The sequence below is a fragment of the Megalops cyprinoides genome, chromosome 23, assembly GCF_013368585.1.
Source record: "Megalops cyprinoides isolate fMegCyp1 chromosome 23, fMegCyp1.pri, whole genome shotgun sequence".
Taxonomy (NCBI): Eukaryota; Metazoa; Chordata; class Actinopteri; order Elopiformes; family Megalopidae; genus Megalops; species Megalops cyprinoides.
This window is the reverse complement of record NC_050605.1, coordinates 13,600,860-13,620,897: the sequence shown is the minus strand read 5'-3', so window position 1 is coordinate 13,620,897 and position 20,038 is coordinate 13,600,860. Positions and strand designations below refer to the sequence as shown.

At 43.4% G+C, this 20,038-nt stretch overlaps 1 protein-coding gene across 1 annotated transcript in view; it reads right to left on the bottom strand.

Annotated features, from left to right (window-relative positions):
* tmem117 (transmembrane protein 117) overlaps nucleotides 1-17,969 on the bottom strand; it is a 34,151-nt gene extending 16,182 nt beyond the window's left edge. Inside the window, exons 1-3 of the mRNA XM_036518249.1 lie at nucleotides 17,440-17,969; nucleotides 15,948-16,251; nucleotides 4,614-4,746 (exon numbers count right to left, since the gene is read on the bottom strand). Coding sequence (XP_036374142.1) covers nucleotides 4,614-4,746; nucleotides 15,948-16,227 — 413 coding nt within the window. The 5' untranslated portion in view covers nucleotides 16,228-16,251; nucleotides 17,440-17,969. The remainder of the gene's footprint in view (nucleotides 1-4,613; nucleotides 4,747-15,947; nucleotides 16,252-17,439) is intronic.
* Nucleotides 17,970-20,038: the final 2,069 nt, after the last annotated feature.

Below are 20,038 nucleotides of genomic sequence, written 5' to 3'. Positions count from 1 at the left end.
AGTTCAAAATAAGCTGTGCATTCCAATGACGTCCAGTGGACTTCTGCTATTCAGATAGTTGGATCTATTGTCTAACTGCCTAAAAACTCTGCATTATTGCATATCACAAAAGATGTATTCATAGTCAAAACAATGGGCTTTTCAGTTTCTGAAATGTTTCAAACTAAATGGATATTCAGTAGTGTTTGCTGCCTGCCAAATGGGCCCTACATTCAGTTTGATTTTTAAAAATGCCAGGCAGAGCTTTAGAAATTACATTTTATGTGAGGCTGACAGCTTCAAAGTTATCAAACATAATTTACAGCACCTAGCTTGTCAAACTAGGCTCTGTCATAGAGGGGAAACTGAGCTGCTTTCAAACAAGTTAATGGTCAAGGCAAGGTGTATCAAAACTGGGAGGGAAAAAAAAAATCACTCACCCACCCACACACACGCACATACACACTAAATCCTTTTATAGATTTATGCTCATCTTCAAGTGCAAATGGGTTACCATAACAGCCTAGCTGCCACACAAGAAGGGAGAAGCGGGCAGAGAAACAGCAGCGCTGCTTTGAGGGGCAAAGAGGAGAGACGGGCCTTCCGAGATGTTTCTCTTCTCAGTTAAGATTCCGTTTGGAAGGCTTGCGAACCACTCGGCCACAAACGAACAAAAAAAAAAAGCTCGCCAGGGGTTCCGACTGCCAAACGTAACTGAGCTGAAACGTAAAGTGCCTCTAAAACCAAGAAACGCGGTTGGCATTGCATTTACAGCGGGCGGTAGGTAAGGAGCTTAAAACATTTCCAGGTTTTTAGGGCCAGTGATATCTGCTCTCACAGCAAATTTCAGTGTCGAAATGCATTTAAAAGGAGGATAAAAATGCCACAGTCTCTGCTTTTGTGTTCCTTTCTTAAATCCAAGGCTTTTTCAGTTGATATCAAAATGACATTATTCCAACTTAGAGGCAGAGAGGAAACTATTGCAGGACTTACACGAGTGGCAGACAATAAAGGGATCACGTTAAATGGAGACAATGCCCTTTAAGCGTGGCTTAATCCAGCTCAGAAGGTAATTCTAAATGGATACAGTGATCTGTGGGTGGAGCTCGGCCACCCCCTCCCCCCTGCCTGCACCAGCGAAGACAGGAACACAGGCCTCAAATACAGCTGGAGCAGAATCCCAACAGAGGCCTCCAATCTCTCCCACCAGAAGGCCCCTCCTAATTGGCCATGATTAATGAGAGGTCTGTAAAAAAGGCCCCGGTCTTAATTAAATAACAGTGACTAATTAGGGTGTGATTTATGCTGATAATGGCAATTTAAGATGTCAGAATGGAGCTCCACGGTGTGACTCAAGCGCCGGTGTGAGCGCCAGCATCCCAGAGCGGTCACAGTCCCCTGGTTTAACACAACAGGCCCGATCTGACGGGTAAATTAAAATGCAAATGTCCCAGATGTGAGCCCGGGACTAACAAGTGCAGATCATTATGATGTGTGATCAACAGTGGAGGGCTTTCACGGTGGTGTTTCTCGCAGGGCCCCTTGTGTTTGGAAACCTCAGAGCTCCGTTTTAATGGCTTGTAAACATCACGGCCTTGCATTTGAAGCTGTGCCCTTGCTTCTGTTGGTGCTCGTCTGCCGCTAAATGGCCACGCACACATTTGTATATGAATATTCAAAATGGTTGTGGCTGTTACATAGTCACGATCATACTGTTCATACCTTCATACATGCACATACACACACACACCCCCCCCCAACATCATAAATATGGATGTTTTGCTTGCTGGGTTTCTCGCTGTATGTGAGGACTTTGAACATAATGCTTAGAGGTGAAATTTTAACTGATGCGTTGAAACGGCCCCTAAAATCTTTTGTCTCAGGTCAGTGTTTAAGTGCTTGGGTTTGTTAGACTCCTTCGTTAATACGTCCTGGTTTTTGGAGAATGATGTCATATCCATGTGCAGTTTTTCTCTTTCTGGCTCTGTTTTGTACACTTGCTGTTCCACTTCCCTAGACAGACTTACAGCTGAAAACGTGTAGTGGTACTGAGATGGTCTTCAAAGCATGCCGTACATTGGTCTGAGTTTGTGAGTGTGGACAGAGAAGTGCACAAGAAATTATCTTAGATCAGCATCTATGATTATTCAAAATCGTTTGTTGCGTGACAACCTTGACAACCTCTGTATTCAAAATATTTATAATGCTATAATTTATAGTTCTTTTCTCTCAGGCTACATGAGTAAATCACTAAGCCCATTTGAATAAGCATTTTAAATGCTTCTGGCTGCTTGGAAAGGTCAAAGGAAAGAAAAGGAACAGTAATTAACAGATCGACAGGGTAAAGGGCTCCGCAGAGTGACAGCAGGACAGAGGCTGCACACGCACTCAGACCCCATCGCCACCACAGAGAGCTGTGAGACAGGCACAGTGTGGGATACCTGCAAGGGGCCTTGACACACCAGGAATTCAATCAACATTTGTCCTTAACTTGGACTCTCAAATGCAAGAGGAAGTTGTTTTTGGTTTTTTTTTTCTATCTGGCATCAGACTTCAGCCATATACACAAACAGCACAGATGCACAACCTTCAAAAGGTTAGAAAAAAGAATGCCGTGTGCTCCTTTCAGATTCAAAACTGACACATTCAATGCAAGGATAGAAGAGGCTGAATTGTATTCACTTCCTGCACTTCAGTAGAATTAGTGATCTCATAGCTTTAAGGGAAATCCAATACATTTTGGATGCGATTCAAAAAGATTTTTTACTGCATTGTCAGTACTGGAATGCCTCCATCTTCTCTATACTTTTTGCTGTATTTTGTCCTATTAGGTGCCTTACAGCATATTCTGGAATGGGTCCCAGAGGAATGTGACTGGAGTTTACAGGGTTGCCAACATCAGTGATGTGACACTAATCACCTGTGGCAGACGGAGACGCGCTGAGAAGAGGAGGACAGGTGTTATCAGTCACTGAGGTGGTTGAATAAAACGTTCTAAACCACAGTGGTGAAATAGTCCGGCACAGAGTTATGGCAGTATAGAAGTACACTGCACACCGGGCTCCCACTCACTTTGCCACAACACCACCTACCTGTTTGGGGTAAGCAAGTGCAAAGTTAAATCGTGGGTTAGGTATATGGGTAGAAAACATGACCAGAAGGTTACAGGTTCATATCCCACAGTGGAACACCTCTATTACAGCCATTCAACAAGGAACTTAATCTGATTTGGACATTCGGTGAATGTTCAACTGAATAAATGTGCATTGTGTAAGAGTGTTTGCTTACTAAATATTAATACAATGAAAGGATCAGTGTGGAGCTGAAACTACTTTGATGATGATTAAGTGGACTGACAGTTTCCCCTGGCTCTAGCTTTACTTTGTTGGAGAATTATCCATTAATCTGTTGGGCCAGATGTGAGTCTCTCAAAGAGTGCAGATTTACTGTGTGCAAAATGGCTTCTCTTCCCTTTCCCATTGTTGTAAGTCAATAAGAAACCTACGAAAACCTCCATTTCATGCCCACTGACACTAGGATGCTCAACACATCAACATGGAAAGACTGCACAGAAACTATAATTATTACATTATAACACAGCAACTGGTTATGGCATGAAAAAATGGCTGGCAAGGCAAGCTTAATGTCTGGTCTGTGATTGCTGTTTAATCCTTTTGAGTGGTAAATATTTTGGATACTTATCATTAGTGAAGAAACTTTTGAGAGAAAAACAAAAAAACCTCTTGGTCCAAATTAGTTCACCTATTGCTCAGTGGCACTTCTGGCCTTTACTGGAGAATGATGACCTTTTCCATCCCCATGGACCTGGTCCACTGGGTCCCTCTGTCCCCATATGAGGGATGGATTCTGGTGGCCATGCTCAGCTGAGCGTTTCCATTCCACAGCGGCCCAGAGGAGCACCCATGATGGATGTCACTGTCACTGCGGTGACCGGAGTGAGTGATTGGGTGATTACACAGCCGTATCCCGTGCCCTGTGTAAGAGCCATCATCTTTTCTTTTTCTGGAATTGCTTTTGTGTAAGCAGCATTACGTACGCCGGAGTGTTTGCTTGCCACTATCACATATGGGTTTGCTAACGCACGCCTTATTACCCACATGCTAAGTTACTGTCATCCTTCGTCCTATTCTTTTTGGAGTCAATGCTTCCCCAAGGTAGTTTAGCTGTTATGTACCAAAATATAAAGTCAGAGTGATGGGATTCATATATATACAGCTGGAGGACAGAGCTGGGTATTTATAATAACCAGCGCTCACCTAAAGCGATAGTCATCAGGACACATATTGAAACCTAGTGGGTGGCAGAAGACATGAAATAATCTACATACTGAAATGGGTGCGGCAGTCATAGTTTGGTGGAGAGGAGGGTAGGGGGAGTAGCCATCTTGGCTCATGACAAGGTCACCAATGAGCCAAGATGGCAGGTCCAGTATTAATGCTTTCTGTCTCTGGAGGCTATATAGAGCCTGATGGTAATTGTTGAGGACTGCCCCTGTTGACGATGGGGCGCCGGGGTGATTGATCGGAGCAAGAAGCCGGCCGCATTCAAGCGGGACAGGCTGATCAATCAAGCAGTGAACTCAGAGGGGAAAAGGGGAACCGTGAGATGCTTACCCCATGTTTCCCGCCATCAGGAGGAACAGATTGTAAATGTGGGAGAAGATGAAGAGGAAGAGGATGGTGCTGAAAAACATGGTCATCCAGGAACCATGGTCCTCTCGGAACATCTTCAGGCGCAGGTATCGACCTAAGGGCACAAGGAAAAAAAGTCATTAACTGGGGGGAAACGCACATTAAAATTGCATTCACAAAGCATTCTCAATTCCTCTCTAAACCCCGCAGGTGCGAAGAACCAAAGATGAAAGGCTATAAAGAGCACAAATAAACCATCTTTTTCAGAAATGCACTTGTGAAATTGACATAACTACAGGAAATTTCAAAGAGTGGCTTCCCCTCCACTATAAATATTTTCTGACTCAGTGACAACAGTTTATCTGAACCTGGCATAGAAGCTTTACCTCCACTGACTTCATTAACTGCTACAGGCCAGTTATGTGAGGTCAGTGCGTTGATATGGACAGGAGCGCTGCTGTTGGTACCCAGTAGCTGTGAGCCTCAAGGCTAATCTTTTTTTTTTTTTTTAACCTTGTGACTGAGTCTTACAATATCTCACATTAATCAAGGGTATGACTACCTTCACCACTACTCCTGTTATAATGAGGTGACAGTGGGTCATGTCAATGACGACTGCTGTAAAATATGTAAATCCCTATAAAACATATGCATTGCTGTTTATATTCATTTCTAATGCCAAAATCTGCTACAATTTCCCCTGATAGGTCGTCTTCCACCTAGGGCCAACTGATCAGTTCTGCACTGCACGATGTCAGTCCAATATTAGATTACTGAGCTGTAGAGAGTGACAGCTGCCATAACATGCGGCAGTTCTCATCCTGTGTACATAACAGCACAGTATCAAAAACCTATTTGCAAACAGCGAGCGCTTCCTTTGTGAATCGGGTCAACACAAAAGCATTTACATGAGCAGGCTGGTTGTGCTTTATTTGGAAACTACTGCATATCTGCGCAATTATTCTGACATTTTCATTCAATGTTTTGTCCAGAATTCAAATTACAGGGTAATATGTCTGATAACATGCAATGAGTGATGACTCAAAGTGCATGCTGAAACAAATGTGTTCTTACTCAGGCATACATGGCTATTTCCAACAGGTTTTTCACAAAGATTTTACATTGACTGTCCTTTATGTGCACTGAGGTAAAACCATTCCACGAATCAGACACCAATGAAGATGTCGTTAACATCTAATCAAATTTTTTTTTAAATATATTGCAAATCAAAGTTGGTTAGCAAAGCTAACAGACTTTTTAATATTCATTAAGTTATAATTACAGCACGAGTCTAATTCAATGCACCATGGCTAATTAGCAAATGCATGATTTGCAGACTATAACAGCCCACACTAGCTTCAAAGGTCAAACAATGTTAGCACTGAGAGCTGGAGCTGCCCATCTGTCAATCGGGGGATAAACTGAAAATCCATCCTCACGGCTGTCCTAAAATCATTCCAATAACAGGGTAAGACAGAAGGGCATTATAAATTCACAGCTTTCCAGCAGCGATAAAGCCAGGCTCCACACATCCAGTTATAAGTGTTGTTTGTATTTGTTTTTAGTTCCAGGGTATTAAATGTGTTAGAAGCATTCAGTTACTGTTCTTAAAAGTCCATCAGTGTCAAAAATTGGTGTCAAGCATGGCTTTACACAGAGGATACACCAAACTCATACTCATAAAATGGTTTTTGCAAAGCAGATATTATATTGTAATATATCTGCAAGATTCAGGAGTGGTTCAGAATGAATTTGTATGAGGTGTCGTGTTTTGCCACTTATATTCAGTCACTGTGCTAAAAGCACCCTGGCAGTCAGCTGTCTCACTCCCTTTGGCATACGCCACTCACTCCCTCAGTTCACACAAAGCTTTCCGCTTCGTGTTTTTCTTGAGTCCAGAGCCCCCCTCTGGACGCGGCATGAACTGCGCATGTTTGTTTTGGTTACCTCACCCGGACCCACCTGCGGCAGGCGCAGCTTGAGTTATGGCCCCTATGAATTTTGTGACAAGGCTGCCTTGCTGTTGACACACATCCTGTGGCACGACGTGATTGGTCCATTTATTTTCCCATTAGGGGAAGCCAACTGCTCTGAAATTGCCTGACGAGCTGCTCGCTCCCAGCTTCCAGTTCTTTCCATATGAAAGGTAACTGCTGGGATTTACAGCATGCGCTGTGGTCCTGGAGTGCTATTTCACCACCGTATTAAATATTTCATTTTTTATTCCGTTTCAGCCTGGAGAATATATGCACGGAGGTACCCATTAAAGGACTAAAGCGGGAAAATCTTCCCGCATGCTTTAACAACAGTAAACCTGTCTACACAGCGTGAGCTCTCTTAATTTGACCGTCTCCACAAATTGCGGACTTTAAAAGAGAATAACGACAGGAGAGCATGAGATCTTTGTGAACTGTGTCAGGCTGACCAGTGATTGGCAAACGCACCAGAACACCGTGCCTCATACCCAATGGTCCTGCAGCGTGCAGGCTGCAGCACACAAGCTGTGCTGGGCCTTTCCATTACTCCCTGCACGAAACAGTTGTTCGCCGGTGGAAGAGTGACAGATTACTGTGTCATTTCCACTGTGTGCCAGGCCTCTGTGGGGTCAGTTCCCTGCGCTCAATCAGCACCCTACACTGCCCCGCTGCAGAGACGCCGCTGGAGCCCAGCCACCAGGCTTTATCATTTGATAATTGCTTTGTCTCGATTTCTTTGACACCTGCATGTACAATATGCAAATAATGCACTTTGATGCATGCGGTTTACCATGGTCAGATTTAACACACGTTATGCCAGTTTATTCCTGGGGTCAGAGCTGGGAACATGCCTCAGGCACAACGCCTTACCGGTTTTGAATCATCAGACTGTTATGAAGAGCAATAATGCTCTGGCCTTAACAAAGCCAAACCTTTCAGTCTGAATGTACACAGCTAAAGTGTAAGTTACATTTTTCTATTGCAACCCCTGAAAGAAAATTGAATTGATTTGCACGGGTGAGTTTAATTGCTTTCAGCGCAGACGACAAACCCCGGCATGTAACAGAGCATCGCAGTTTAAACGCCCAGCCCGCCCAGTGCAGGAAGCTTTCTAAGGTAATCTGCGTGGGTTTTGCCATGGTGACTCAAGATTATTCAGCCATCTGCTGTGAATCATCTCACCTTCCTGACTCGGAGGGCCCCGATGAGGCGTGATTCATGGCTGCCGCTGCCTCTGCAGTGGTTTGGCCCGCCACCATCTGTGTGCCGGGGACACACACAGGTCCCTACCAGGCCACTCGCAAAAGCTGGGGCCTCAGAGAGGTCTTCATGTCTCATGGCCCCCGGTTGTATAAAACTGCCCTCATTTTGACATAAACGTAGTAATCATTTTTCAAACTGTGCTTTCTGCTTCACGTACATGTAGTTATTCAGTGCAAAAACCCACTGAATTACTTTTAGATCAGTGTGTATAGCTACACTTCATTTATGAATCCTCTTCACCATGCACATATATCTAGAAAACATAGCAGCTGGTGCTCAGATCAACAATTAAATATTTGTAGATGTCTCCATCTAGTGGTTGTAGAGAGGAACAAGTTTCAAGTTTCAATTTACATATTGTATCTATTGTTGAATTGTACTTAAAGGCATAATGTTAAATCATTTTCATTAAATTTGTTTCTGTAAAATCTAAAACCTTGTATGTATTCCGTCAAGATTATCTATTGATAACCATTCAAATATAATGCTGTACAAAAGGATTGTGCAAGCATTTCGATTTTGAATTGAATTTGTAGTTTTGCAGGGACCCAAGATTTACAGTAATCACTGAGGAAATTACCAAAACACTTCATATCTACAAGTATTAAAATCAAGACTCATCTCCTTGAATAATTATCCCCAATACACAGACGATGTACCACTCCATGGAAACCACTGGGATGACTACTGATGGGACATGGTTACAGAATAGAGGCTAAAATGCCATAAATTGCATAAGTTTCATGTCAGCTCATTGGTCATTATACTGAGAAACACTGGATTTTCTATACAAATAAATTTAATCTCACAGATGCAATTGCAGGCTAGACAGTTGTGTAAAAAAAGGTAAGAAATTGCATTTCCTATTCATGACTGTAAAGTCACATCAGGCAATGTATTCTATTTGGACACACCCAACCACTTTAAATGCTTTCCCTCAGAGGTTCTGAGGTCAATTATAACCATTTTAATATGTTACATATTTGGATGGCACTTACTAAAATTCAAACTTTGTAATCATTATCTAATCAACACCGTTATTTAGAATGTTAATGAATTTGAGCACTTGGAGTCTATTGCACAGCACTTTTGAGCACTTGGAGTCCATTGAATGTATAATGTCCTTTCCATGTCTGGAACAAATGGAACTATTTTAGAAAACCTGAATCAACATTCTGTCAGTGCTGGTACATGAGCTAGACAGTGGTACCGCTGTTTGAGTACCACTCCATGCTTAGGCTTTGCCTGCTGTCATTCTTGGAAATCATGCTTTGCTGCCGAAGGATACATGCCTCAACACAACATGGATGCCGAGTAATGTATTTCTGCTGAACGTAACCCCATGTGGCTATGTCACTGTTCGAATGCTGACTTTGCGTCTTGCCAACAGAAGGCCCTACCTGAAGGACACTCAGACCTTCTGCTTTGGGAAAATATCGGTTATCATAAAAAATGAGCTTCTGGACCCTGATCAGCTCAGTGCTAGCACAGTGCATTGTGTCCATTCCTCTCCTTAAAACAACTGGAGAGAAGTTGCCAAGCTCTGCTCTGGCCGGAGTAGTATTGCTGCATTGCTGTTCCTTGCATCCATTCCAGATTTATTTGCCCAACTTACGTCAAACAAACCTGCCAGTGTGACACCTTGCATGGGATATGTGCCATCCGTTCCAAAACCACATCCATTATATGGACACTCATTACAACGTGTTGCCTTTTTTGTCTGTTGCTAGCAACATATAACTGTTTGTAATATGTGTCGTGTCTAAACTGTCTAGAGGTAAGCGGGTTGGCTGCCATATTGATTTTTGTGTCCTCCATTCCCGGTCACATGAAGGTCATGACACTGTTCAAGGGGCAGGTGACCCCAGGTGCAGATGTACTCTGTGTCACTGAGCCGGTCTCTGGACTGTGTCTACTACCGTACAGCCTAAGAATGTTTCCAGAAGGCAAAGCTCCTCAGTACAGTACGCTACAACAGGAGCAGCTGTGCCAGGACTGGAGCAGTGACAGATATAACTTTGTCACCAATTTCATTAGGAGGAATGGCTGGAAATTAGGGCGAAAATTAATTTCGCACTTAATCTTTTTTTTCACAGTTGTTGGTGCATGGAATAGCTGTAAGACCAAGTCTGACACAGCGCTAGTTGCACTCTAGGCTACCAGAAAAAGAGTGAGCCTACATGGGCTGAATGGCCTATTCTGGTCCTGTCTTATCCTGTTTTCTGATTGTTCTGTTTTTTTTTTGCAATTAAAACCAAGTAAATTGCATGTGCGTGACCTTGAAGTAATGATGCTATGATTTCATACGTAAGATGCTTCACATGATGCATTCCTCATCTGAACTGCACCCATAAGTCTTTATGTGCTGGCTATTTACTGAGGCAGTTCAGGTGAAGTGGCTTGACTTAATGGTTACAAGAACATTTAAACAAACACATTCAAATATTGCCCTGTGATGTGGTGATGTGCTCGATCTAATGGATTTGATAGAGAACAGCCAGCAGAACAAAACCATCCTCTCCTCCAGTGCCAGTGTACCTAACTGCAACTTCTGTGAAGCCCCACAACCCACGTTGACTGACAGTCCTCTCCTTCATGCTGGGGACACTGAGTCCTAACACCAGTGTTAGAGGGGGGCCTGTTTTCAGATGTGAGGTCACAGCTGAGGTCCTGCTGCATCAGCGTGCTGTGTCCCCAGGAGTGATCGACCGTTCCTGACTCCATCTCCCCTCCATCACCCTTTTGGCTGTGTCACTAGAGTAAGACATACAAGCCACAGGGACACAAACACAGTTACCCCCCCCTGGGCTTCCAAAAGAAGGACGAACGATCAATGAGCAAACGCTCCAGTGACTTGCGACCATGGCTGAGCGCAATAAAGATAAATCCGAGCTGAGGCGTCCAATGGGAGACGGTAACATTTACTGACCCCCGCGGTTGGCACTTGAGGATTATTGGGGAAGCTGGCCTGAAACAAGTCTAGAAATAAATCTGAGTGTTGTTAAATTCTTGAAAGGCTAGTGCAATATTGTATGCATGAAAGCAATATTCCAAGGGTAAAAGGACATGTTGTGGGTGCCACAGGCTGCTGGTCAATCTTGCCCTCTGCGAACAAGAAAAAGATGAACATACTGAAGGAGGATAAACCAGTCCTCCTTTCACAATCAAACAAACTCATTTGTCATATTAAAACCAATGTCACACATCAAATGGCTTGCGTTGCTTTGTAGTAAAGTTCTTTAATTCTCCTTCCTGGGGCACCGTTATGACATTCAAAAAAAGACTCAAGTTGGAACAATGCCAGAGAGGAACAAGAGATTCAACTGAGAGAAAATAATTTACCATAAAAAGATCATTGACAAGCCATTTTACTCTCCCTCTGAAGTTGAAAGGAACATCAACATCCAATGTGTGTGGACACAAAGCGGCACATTAGCAGAGGCCTAGAGCATGTGGGCTGAACAGATACAAACTGATGGGAGGTTACATAACTACACTCTAACTGCACTCCACAGAGCGCACGCTTCTGCTACCTTCAGTCAGGTGCCCTAGTTAAACATCCCTTTTGGATAAAAGCATGACCCCTCTTTGTGGTGTCAAATGAGATCGCCGGTTTGTAAATCTCTCTGATGCAACACGAAGCGGTCCTAAAATCAAATCACTTCTCTCTTTCTGATGCTGAAAATCCCCGTAGTCATGTAGATGCGTCCAGAATTTTCAGTTTCCTTCACACAGACATACTAACACACAGACAGACAGATGGATGGAGATTATATAACCTCAACCCCAGCCACCAGTGGCAAAAGTTCCAACTGCCTCAGTTCACTATGCCAAATATCTAATGAAGTCATATATCTGTGGTCTGAGAAGTGTCTAAAACAGATAATGCCAATGTGCTATCACCCTCTATAGACAGCTGTCAGCTCTTGTACTATAGGTACCAAACAAATGATGTCCAGGATAGTGGACTGGGGCACTGCTGTTGTACCCTTGGGCAAGGTACTTAACCCAGAATTGCCTCAGTAAACATCCAGCTATATATAAATAGGTAACATGTAAAAAATTGTAACTTATGTAAGTCGCTTTGTATAAGAGCGTCTGTTAAATGCCAATAATGTAAATGTAATGTATTGTAATATATGGTCAGATGAGAAACACCATAAGCAGATAGACATCTTGAGAAAGAAGGAACAGGTGAGAGTACCATTCCAACAGGGCAGCTGATTTCATATGTCTCCCTCTACTGGCATAAACACCACTGATGCTCTAACTGCTGATGGACACTCTAACTTAGTGTTTTTCAACCCTCTCCTGGAGTACCCCCTGCCCTGCATGTTTTAGATCTCTCCCTGCTCCAACACCGCTGATTCAAATGATCAACTCGTTATGAACTCCTGAAGCTGCAGGGCAGGGGGTACTCCAGGAGAGGGTTGAGAAACACTGCTCTAACTGGTAGCAATTCTTCTCTGTCATTGTCATTACTCTTCAAAAACCAGCATTTTACCTAAGGCAGTATTGAAATATAAGAATGCCGATTCAAATGCATGTCAGTCTAATATCCCCCTAAATAAACATTGAGAGAAGCACATCCTCACAGCAATATTCTATAATTCACTGCAAAAGAGTAACTCCAGGGTAATGGATGGAAAGATCGATTCCATTGCTGAAGTATATTTACCTGGAACAAGCACAATTGTGTGCAGTGTCCTTGAAGGCACGGATGCAATATCTGAAATCCCATTTACAATGCTAGACACATGTACACGGCTCTTACCATGGTAGTGTAATGGCATGTGACAGAGCCCAGATGGCAGCCCCGAGGACACACTGAAGGAGCAGGAAGAGTGCGGTCAAACAAAAATGAAATCACGCGAGGGCTCGTGTCGGCAATGCAATTTCTGCAATGGAATCGCATGGGAATCAGACGTGACTGAAATGAATTCCTTTTCGGAATATGCTCACCATAGATTAAGTAACGATATGTTTAAGAAATTCAATGTACAGCACATCTGTGCATAGATGGTGTGTGCAAATGGTCTGCTTCATCCAAACATATTATAAGGGTCATGTAGATGTACCCACTAAGCGGATTACTTTCATCAACCTGACAAAACGTACAGCTATGCCACGGCTTTGTTTTAATTCCACTGATTATGGAGCCCTTGATGCAGATAAAATGAGAAGGTTCAAATCCATTCGTGCACACAGAAAAGAGGCAGTTTGAAATTTCATTACCCTGATCATGAATATAGTGTTCCTTAATGACCACTCAGTTTAAAGGTGTGCCATGGTGAATTGGGGCAATTCAGGAAATGCTAACAGAGCACATAGACCTGCCAAGATCTGGGTCAAAAGAATGTAAATGCTTCTATTTCCCCTTCTGAATGAGTTTAGGGTGCATTATTTGTCAGCAGGATAGGGCAGGAGAGGTTAAGAGCCAATCACGGAGCATCATCATAGCCAGGACTTGTAATGATGATTACTGTGGGTTTTGCAGGAATGAGCAATGTCACACCTGACATGTCCTCAGCCAAAGTCCAGCTGCAACAGTGCACTTAATGCCAACTACACTTGCTGATCGCCGAGTTTTCATACCAGAATCGTGCATGGGATTTTCGCCTGGATCCTTCGGGTGGCCTGTGTGGCTACTGGTGGATTTTAACCGCGATAAGGTAGAAATCAGCTGGGAATGTATCAGACATCAATCCAAGTAGGGCGAGGAGCAGAACATCACGTGGTGACAGCGGGGGCGGCGTGGAAGACGCCGCTGACCGTAATGGAATGTGACTGTATTGTTGTTACACCCTGTGAAAATCGCCCGTTGGTGTGGAAGGCATGTGATGCTTTTTCACAGCACCCTGCTTTTAGATGACAGCATGTCCACTGGCTGTGTTTCTAACTTCAAGTGTTGCTGAAAAGCATGTCCTACATGGATTTATTAACCCCTTCCCAGTCATAATAACTCCACATCTATCCTTACAATTTTGTAAAAGTGCAATAGAAACATGGCTGCTTATAGCATTATTGCTTTCTTACTGCACACTTTAAAATTAAATGCTCAGACTCTCACTGAAATTGATTTTTTATCAATAATTAAACTGGTAGCACATCCTCTCACACTCTTAGACAGCACCCTCTGTTTCTGGAGGTCAACATCCCATGCAACACTGATATTAGCAGAGCAGGAGCAGATAAATAAACAACTAAAAAGCATTAATAAATAATGTTGCAGGAAATGAGGCTAGTATTCGCTCCACAGGCATTTGAAAGCAATAGAGAGCATACAGAGTGACCTGGGCAGGGCCTGCTTCCTTAATGATGCGAAGATGATATTTAAACAAAGACGAAACTGCCCTGCATGAAGCGGTGAGGAGGTAAACACCTAGAGAATGGAACTGCTAAGCATTACTGGGAGCATGAAGGGCTACCCTTAACCCGCACCGCATGTCATCTCTCGCATTGATCCCAAATACTACTGCACCCTGGGATCATTTAAAAAAAAAAACATTGCTCATTATACGACACTTTCTCCGCTCTTGCATCAAAGCAATTCATTCTGCAGTGCAGATTTGAAGCGCGACTGCAGCCCAACATAAACAACATGTGTAAGCTGGCCTATTGAAGATGGCACGCTGCATCCAAGCTTCTGACAAAAGGACACATACCCTGTGGGAAGGAGTGGTAATTAACTGGAAAATGAGTGGTTGTGGGGTGTAGATTATCTGGGTCATGGAACGAGGATATGTAGCCTACATTTAAAGGAAATTGCACTCTGTCCACGTATTGATTTGTTGTGACTTGTATTTTCTGTGTGCGCTGATTTAAGATCACTGCAATCTTCTTTAAATGGGTATAGTGGTGACACATAACATAAGATGTATGAGAAATGAAGAGCTCAAATGCTCCATATTCCACTGAACGAGAGCTTCAGCTATCCGCTGAATCGTGCACACTGGTCTGTGTGCTCATGGTGCATGATACAGTAAATAATGTTTCACTCGGATACAGCCTGTGTGTGCATCAACAGTGCTTATGTTATGCTGTCTCTCTGTTTGCCATTATATAACAGCATTATCGAATGTTGTGCTGAACTCCGGGCCTCTCTCTTGAGCCCACACACACATTACTGTACACCATCTGTTCTCTGCACTGTTCAAGACTAAGGCTTTCTGAAGTGCATCATGGTCACCTGGCTACACTGAGATATCTCTGCGTCTCTCTGGAGGGCAGCAGGGGCCAGAGAGCATTAACTGAAGCACACTGATCTGTACCACCTTAACATAAGTCACCGCTATTTATTTAAATGCCCCTCTGTGTCAAGCTGGAAGTTAAAGAGCAAACTTTATTTAAAAGTGTTCACACCGAAATGTGTAAATCATTCATTGGGGCTCTCAGATTTATTCTGACGGTAAAAGCTGATGGTGAAATATGCCCTCATAAAACATTATTGGACAAATGAAAACACAAGATTTAGACTGATGGGATGAGAGAGAATTGGCTATGGAACTCTGGAAAAAAGCCAACAGGGCAGGTAATCAGAGTAAAAGCAAAATGCTGTATCACAACAGCAATTTTACGACACAGGAAGGCTGCGCTGTTCTAAAATTAAGTTGACCACACCAAAAATATTATTCTTGCTTCGGATCCTATTTCAGCATTGGGAGAAAGTCAGTCCCTGTCAAGATTGCACAGGGATTTGGCCTGCTTAATTGTCATTAACATCTAATCGCATGTGTATTTAGCCTGAATAACTTCATTTAAACAGCCTGGATTTTGAATGAGTCACAGGAAGTCATGTGAGCCCTATGACAGTGTGAGTACAGTTAATGCCAAATGCTACGGGTTTGGCAGAGTACAGGCTGAGGGCAGCTGAGAGTCGCTTACTCTGCCGCTTCTTTCAAGTTTGTGTGCCGCCAATAAAAAGAAACTTAAGAGTTTGCATGTGCATGTGCGTAATGCTGATCACACTACTTTCACAAGTACAAGGAAGAAGATGTGTATCTGAGGGATGCCTTTTCTGGGTTGTTTCCAATACACAGAGTAAATGTAGCAAATGAGGCACGTGCGCGCAGCTTACCAAAGAGGCGCTGGTGAAAGACGAACTTCCCGGCGAACAGGCCGGTGACGATGGCCAGCAGCCACAGCAGCACTTTCAGGAAGTTCCATCCTCCACCCGGGTACTTATTCACAATGAAGGAGAAACAGTTCCCCACCACGATCATATGCGCCTCCGTCTGGCTGTGGGAGACGGGGTCCTCCGCGAAGATGAGGAAGTTGAAGAAGGTCACCAGGTAGGCCACAATGAGGCGGGACCACGGGTGCTGGAAATAATAGCGGAAGCGGGCATCAATTTCCATCCTGAGAGAACCGCACCGGTCCACCTGGAAGACAGAAGGGTGGTTTCAGTCGTGGTTCAGTTCGAGGTTACCGCGCCCTGTGATTTCTTCCTTAATCCAGCAGTTGAAGCCTCTAATCTGAAAACTCCCTGGAAATGTCAGCACCCACAGGGAGCACAGGAGGGCGTGGCACTGGGAGTTTACTTCCGCTGCTGCTAAATCTGGAAAGGGCAGGCCCTCCACACATGATCATTTCCCCTTCAGATTCCACACCACCACGTCGGTTGTTTACCCCCAGTCCCTGCCAAGATCTCAAATAAGCTCCACACAGTCAGTCAGATGTATTTTCAAGCCCAGAAAGCCAGGGGGAGGGGGGTATCCCACATTCCACCATGCCCCCCTGAGGCCTTTCCATTTCCCACCCAACCCAGACTGTCACTGTCACACTTGCGCACAAAAATATCTGCTGCAGAAATGTGACGACTCACAGTCCTCACAAAGGAATGCTTTGAGTCAATACATGATCATTGTCTGTTGCTTCCTTATCACTATGCTTTTATGAGGTGCTGCTTTCATTTTTGTCTGTGCAAAACTGTCTTGTGTTTCCAGGCATTACAATGTGCTATGCAATTCTGTGTGTAACATTCATATAGTCTGACAGTGAAGCCACCTCAGCCTTAGCCATTTGAGACAGTGTATTCTAAGTACTCAAAGTTTGATGTGCGTTTTGCAGTGATGTGATTATTGTATGAACAATGACTATGGAAAAAAAAAATAAATATCCCCTTTCCAAACAGACTTCCTGAGGACCACCTTAAGGAAGACTCTGCTCATCCAGTGACCAATAAGAAATCATAGAACACAGCATTACAGGAAATGCAGAGCTATGCAATTATTCCTGTGTCTTCTAATTCCGTATATTTCTGTGATTCAAACTGGACTGACGCATTGTGGAGAAATACCGTGAGTGTTTTAACGCATCCTTCCAAAGAACACATGCTTTTCTTTAAATCCAGCAGCGGTACCGCCTCTTTCAAGACACGGTGGCTCCGCTAATGATGTCGCCCTGTGCCCACTCTTTAAAACAAGACTTGCGTCTCAGTGCATCACTAAGGCAGTTCAGATTCGATTTGTCTGATTACACAACTGAAACACTCTGCCACCAAGTTTTAACATTACATTTTGCTTAAAACGGCGCGTCTACAACGTGAGCGCACACACATACACACCAACCTGCTCCACGCTGCTCTGCCGCCCCTCCTCAAGATGCGCTCTCGGGACCACAAACCCGGTTCCAGCTCGCTTTCCCCTGCTTCATCGTATCCGGCGAGCCGATGGCCTCCCGTCTAATCGTTCCGATAACGCGGAGGAAACGCCTCTCGCCGGGGATGAGAGGATTAGCCATGCGACCTGTTGTGAAGACAGAGGCACCCCAAATCCCCTGGCATTGTGCTGGCTGCCCATGCAGCGGCGAGGGAAGCAGCGGGGCGCTGCTTCGTCAGCACGGCCGGGGCGTCTCGCTGCTCTTTGTCACAGAGGCGCGGGCTGATGGATGTACTTACTCCCCGCGGCAGGCGTGTACCATCAGCGCGCTTTAATGTAACGAACACTGCCGGGCCTCCCAGAGGCTGCAAGCTTTTATTCCGTGCGTACACTTGTAGGGGAGAAAAGAGGGCTGACCGGACCAGCTGTATAGTAGAAGCCCTGTGTTAGTGTGCGTATCCATGCAAGCAGTTTCGTTAAGCTGGTAAAAGCCTATATCCTTACTTCACCATTACGAATATAAAAGCTTGTTTACCATGAAAGTATACCCATGTATTAATTTGACGGCCACGTTTTATTCACATATGCATCGCTGTTACACTGATGATGATGATGATGATGATGATGATGGTGGTAATAATATTATTATTTTTATTATATAATAATAATAATAATAATAACAATAACAATAATAACAATAATAATGTATTTGGATTTAGCAGGGGGACTGAGCCAAACAGTTTATCTGTAGTTATTGCCTGCATATCAATGGTCTCTCCCTAAAATAGCAGTCCTTAAAAGGTAAGATCCTACGAATTTGCATGCCAGGTGATGTGGCTTAAACTAAAAGTTTTATTAAGCAATTCCAATGATACGACAAAACGAAAGAAAAGCATACAGTAATTGTCATCAGCAGTGATGGCAGAAGCAGCCAGAATACCATGCAATAATAGCTGTTAGCCAAACACAAGGTTTGTGTGATGGTGCCAATGTGAATTTGATTACATTAATTGCCAGGTGTTAAATAAATTGATTTAAAAAGTGGATTATAGTGGGTTGTATAAGGTATACAAAACAATATTTACTAGGGAGATCATAATCAATTGAAAATGGAAAGGAGACAAGTAAAATGCATTTTTTTTTCCAGACACACTCACAAAATACTTTGAAATCTACTCAAAGATCCAAGGCACTACATTATCATCATTTACTATAGCTTTCTTGTTCACATGCAATACTTTAGGCCAAAGGTTCCACAGCTGCACATATATAACAGCATGTTCAGTTTGTTGTATACCTGTAAATTCAAGTGCTGCTAAAAGTTCTTAGAAACATATTCATGTGTTTGTTTTTTGTAAGTTTACCAGCAGTCTGGCAGTCTCCCTTTTATAGTCATTACATATTTGACTTATTTCCTCTGTTTTTGTCAATTGTGGAAAAACAAAAACACCTAGACTGGGATCAAACACCCCCATAACACCTACACACAATAAAAGTGCACTGTAAGTGGAGCTGCCTATCATACTGTAGAAGCTTGGCTACTGCAAAACAGAGAAGTTGGGCACTGACATACCACACTGATTTTCATAACGCTGTGATTTTTTCTCTCATAATGTACCACACAATGCTGCCACATTGTATTGAAACAAACACTTGAGTTCCTGTTGTAGCCAAGTTCCCCATCTTCCACTGCTGGCATTTTTTTTCCATTTTCAATATCAGGTGTCATCAGGTGTACAGGTGACATTACACAATACTGTGTAAATGCTGTGCAAATTCACAGATCTTCACAGTATGCAGATTGGTGGTGAGCAAGATGACCAATCCAGGTGAATAAAAGTAGGGTGACTATACGTCGTCTTTTAACCGGACATGTCCTCATTTTGGGACCTAAAACATGCGTCTCTAAACGGGGACATGACCGGGAAAAAGAGGATGTATGGTCACCCTAATAAAAAGATCAGTGGATTTATGCAGCAGTGATGTTGTAAAGGAAACAGCCTTACAAATAACAATTTAAAAATCCAATCACATTTAAAATGTGATTCCACCTTGGAATTTTGTAAAGCTAACTTGATTCAGCATCAGCACCACCAAATTCTATGTATTTTAATCATTTGAAGACCACTTAAAATAGCTATTGCTGATAAATGTGACAAACCTAGACATAACAGGTGTGGCCAAGGACCTAAACATTAAAAGTATTTTAATGAAATACGACCAACACTTCATAAATGTGACAATGTTGTCAAGAGCTATGAGGGGAAGAATAACAGATTGAAATGGGAACACATGACGGAAACGTTTAACTTTCAGGAATGAAAGCCTAAATATATTCACTTGAACAACACATGGCAGGTACGGGTAAAGATATTCACCCAATTCAACAATATTAGCTTTCATTGGCTGAGCGTATACACTCACTGCCATCCGGCGAGTAACACATTTCACCCTACTCGTGAACACAGACGTGCTCGTGACCGTGAGCTCGGCTACGTCACGTGATATGAGTGCTGCAGCGTGATGACGCTACACCAGAGTCAGGTCAAGTTACTGTAGTTCAGTTTGC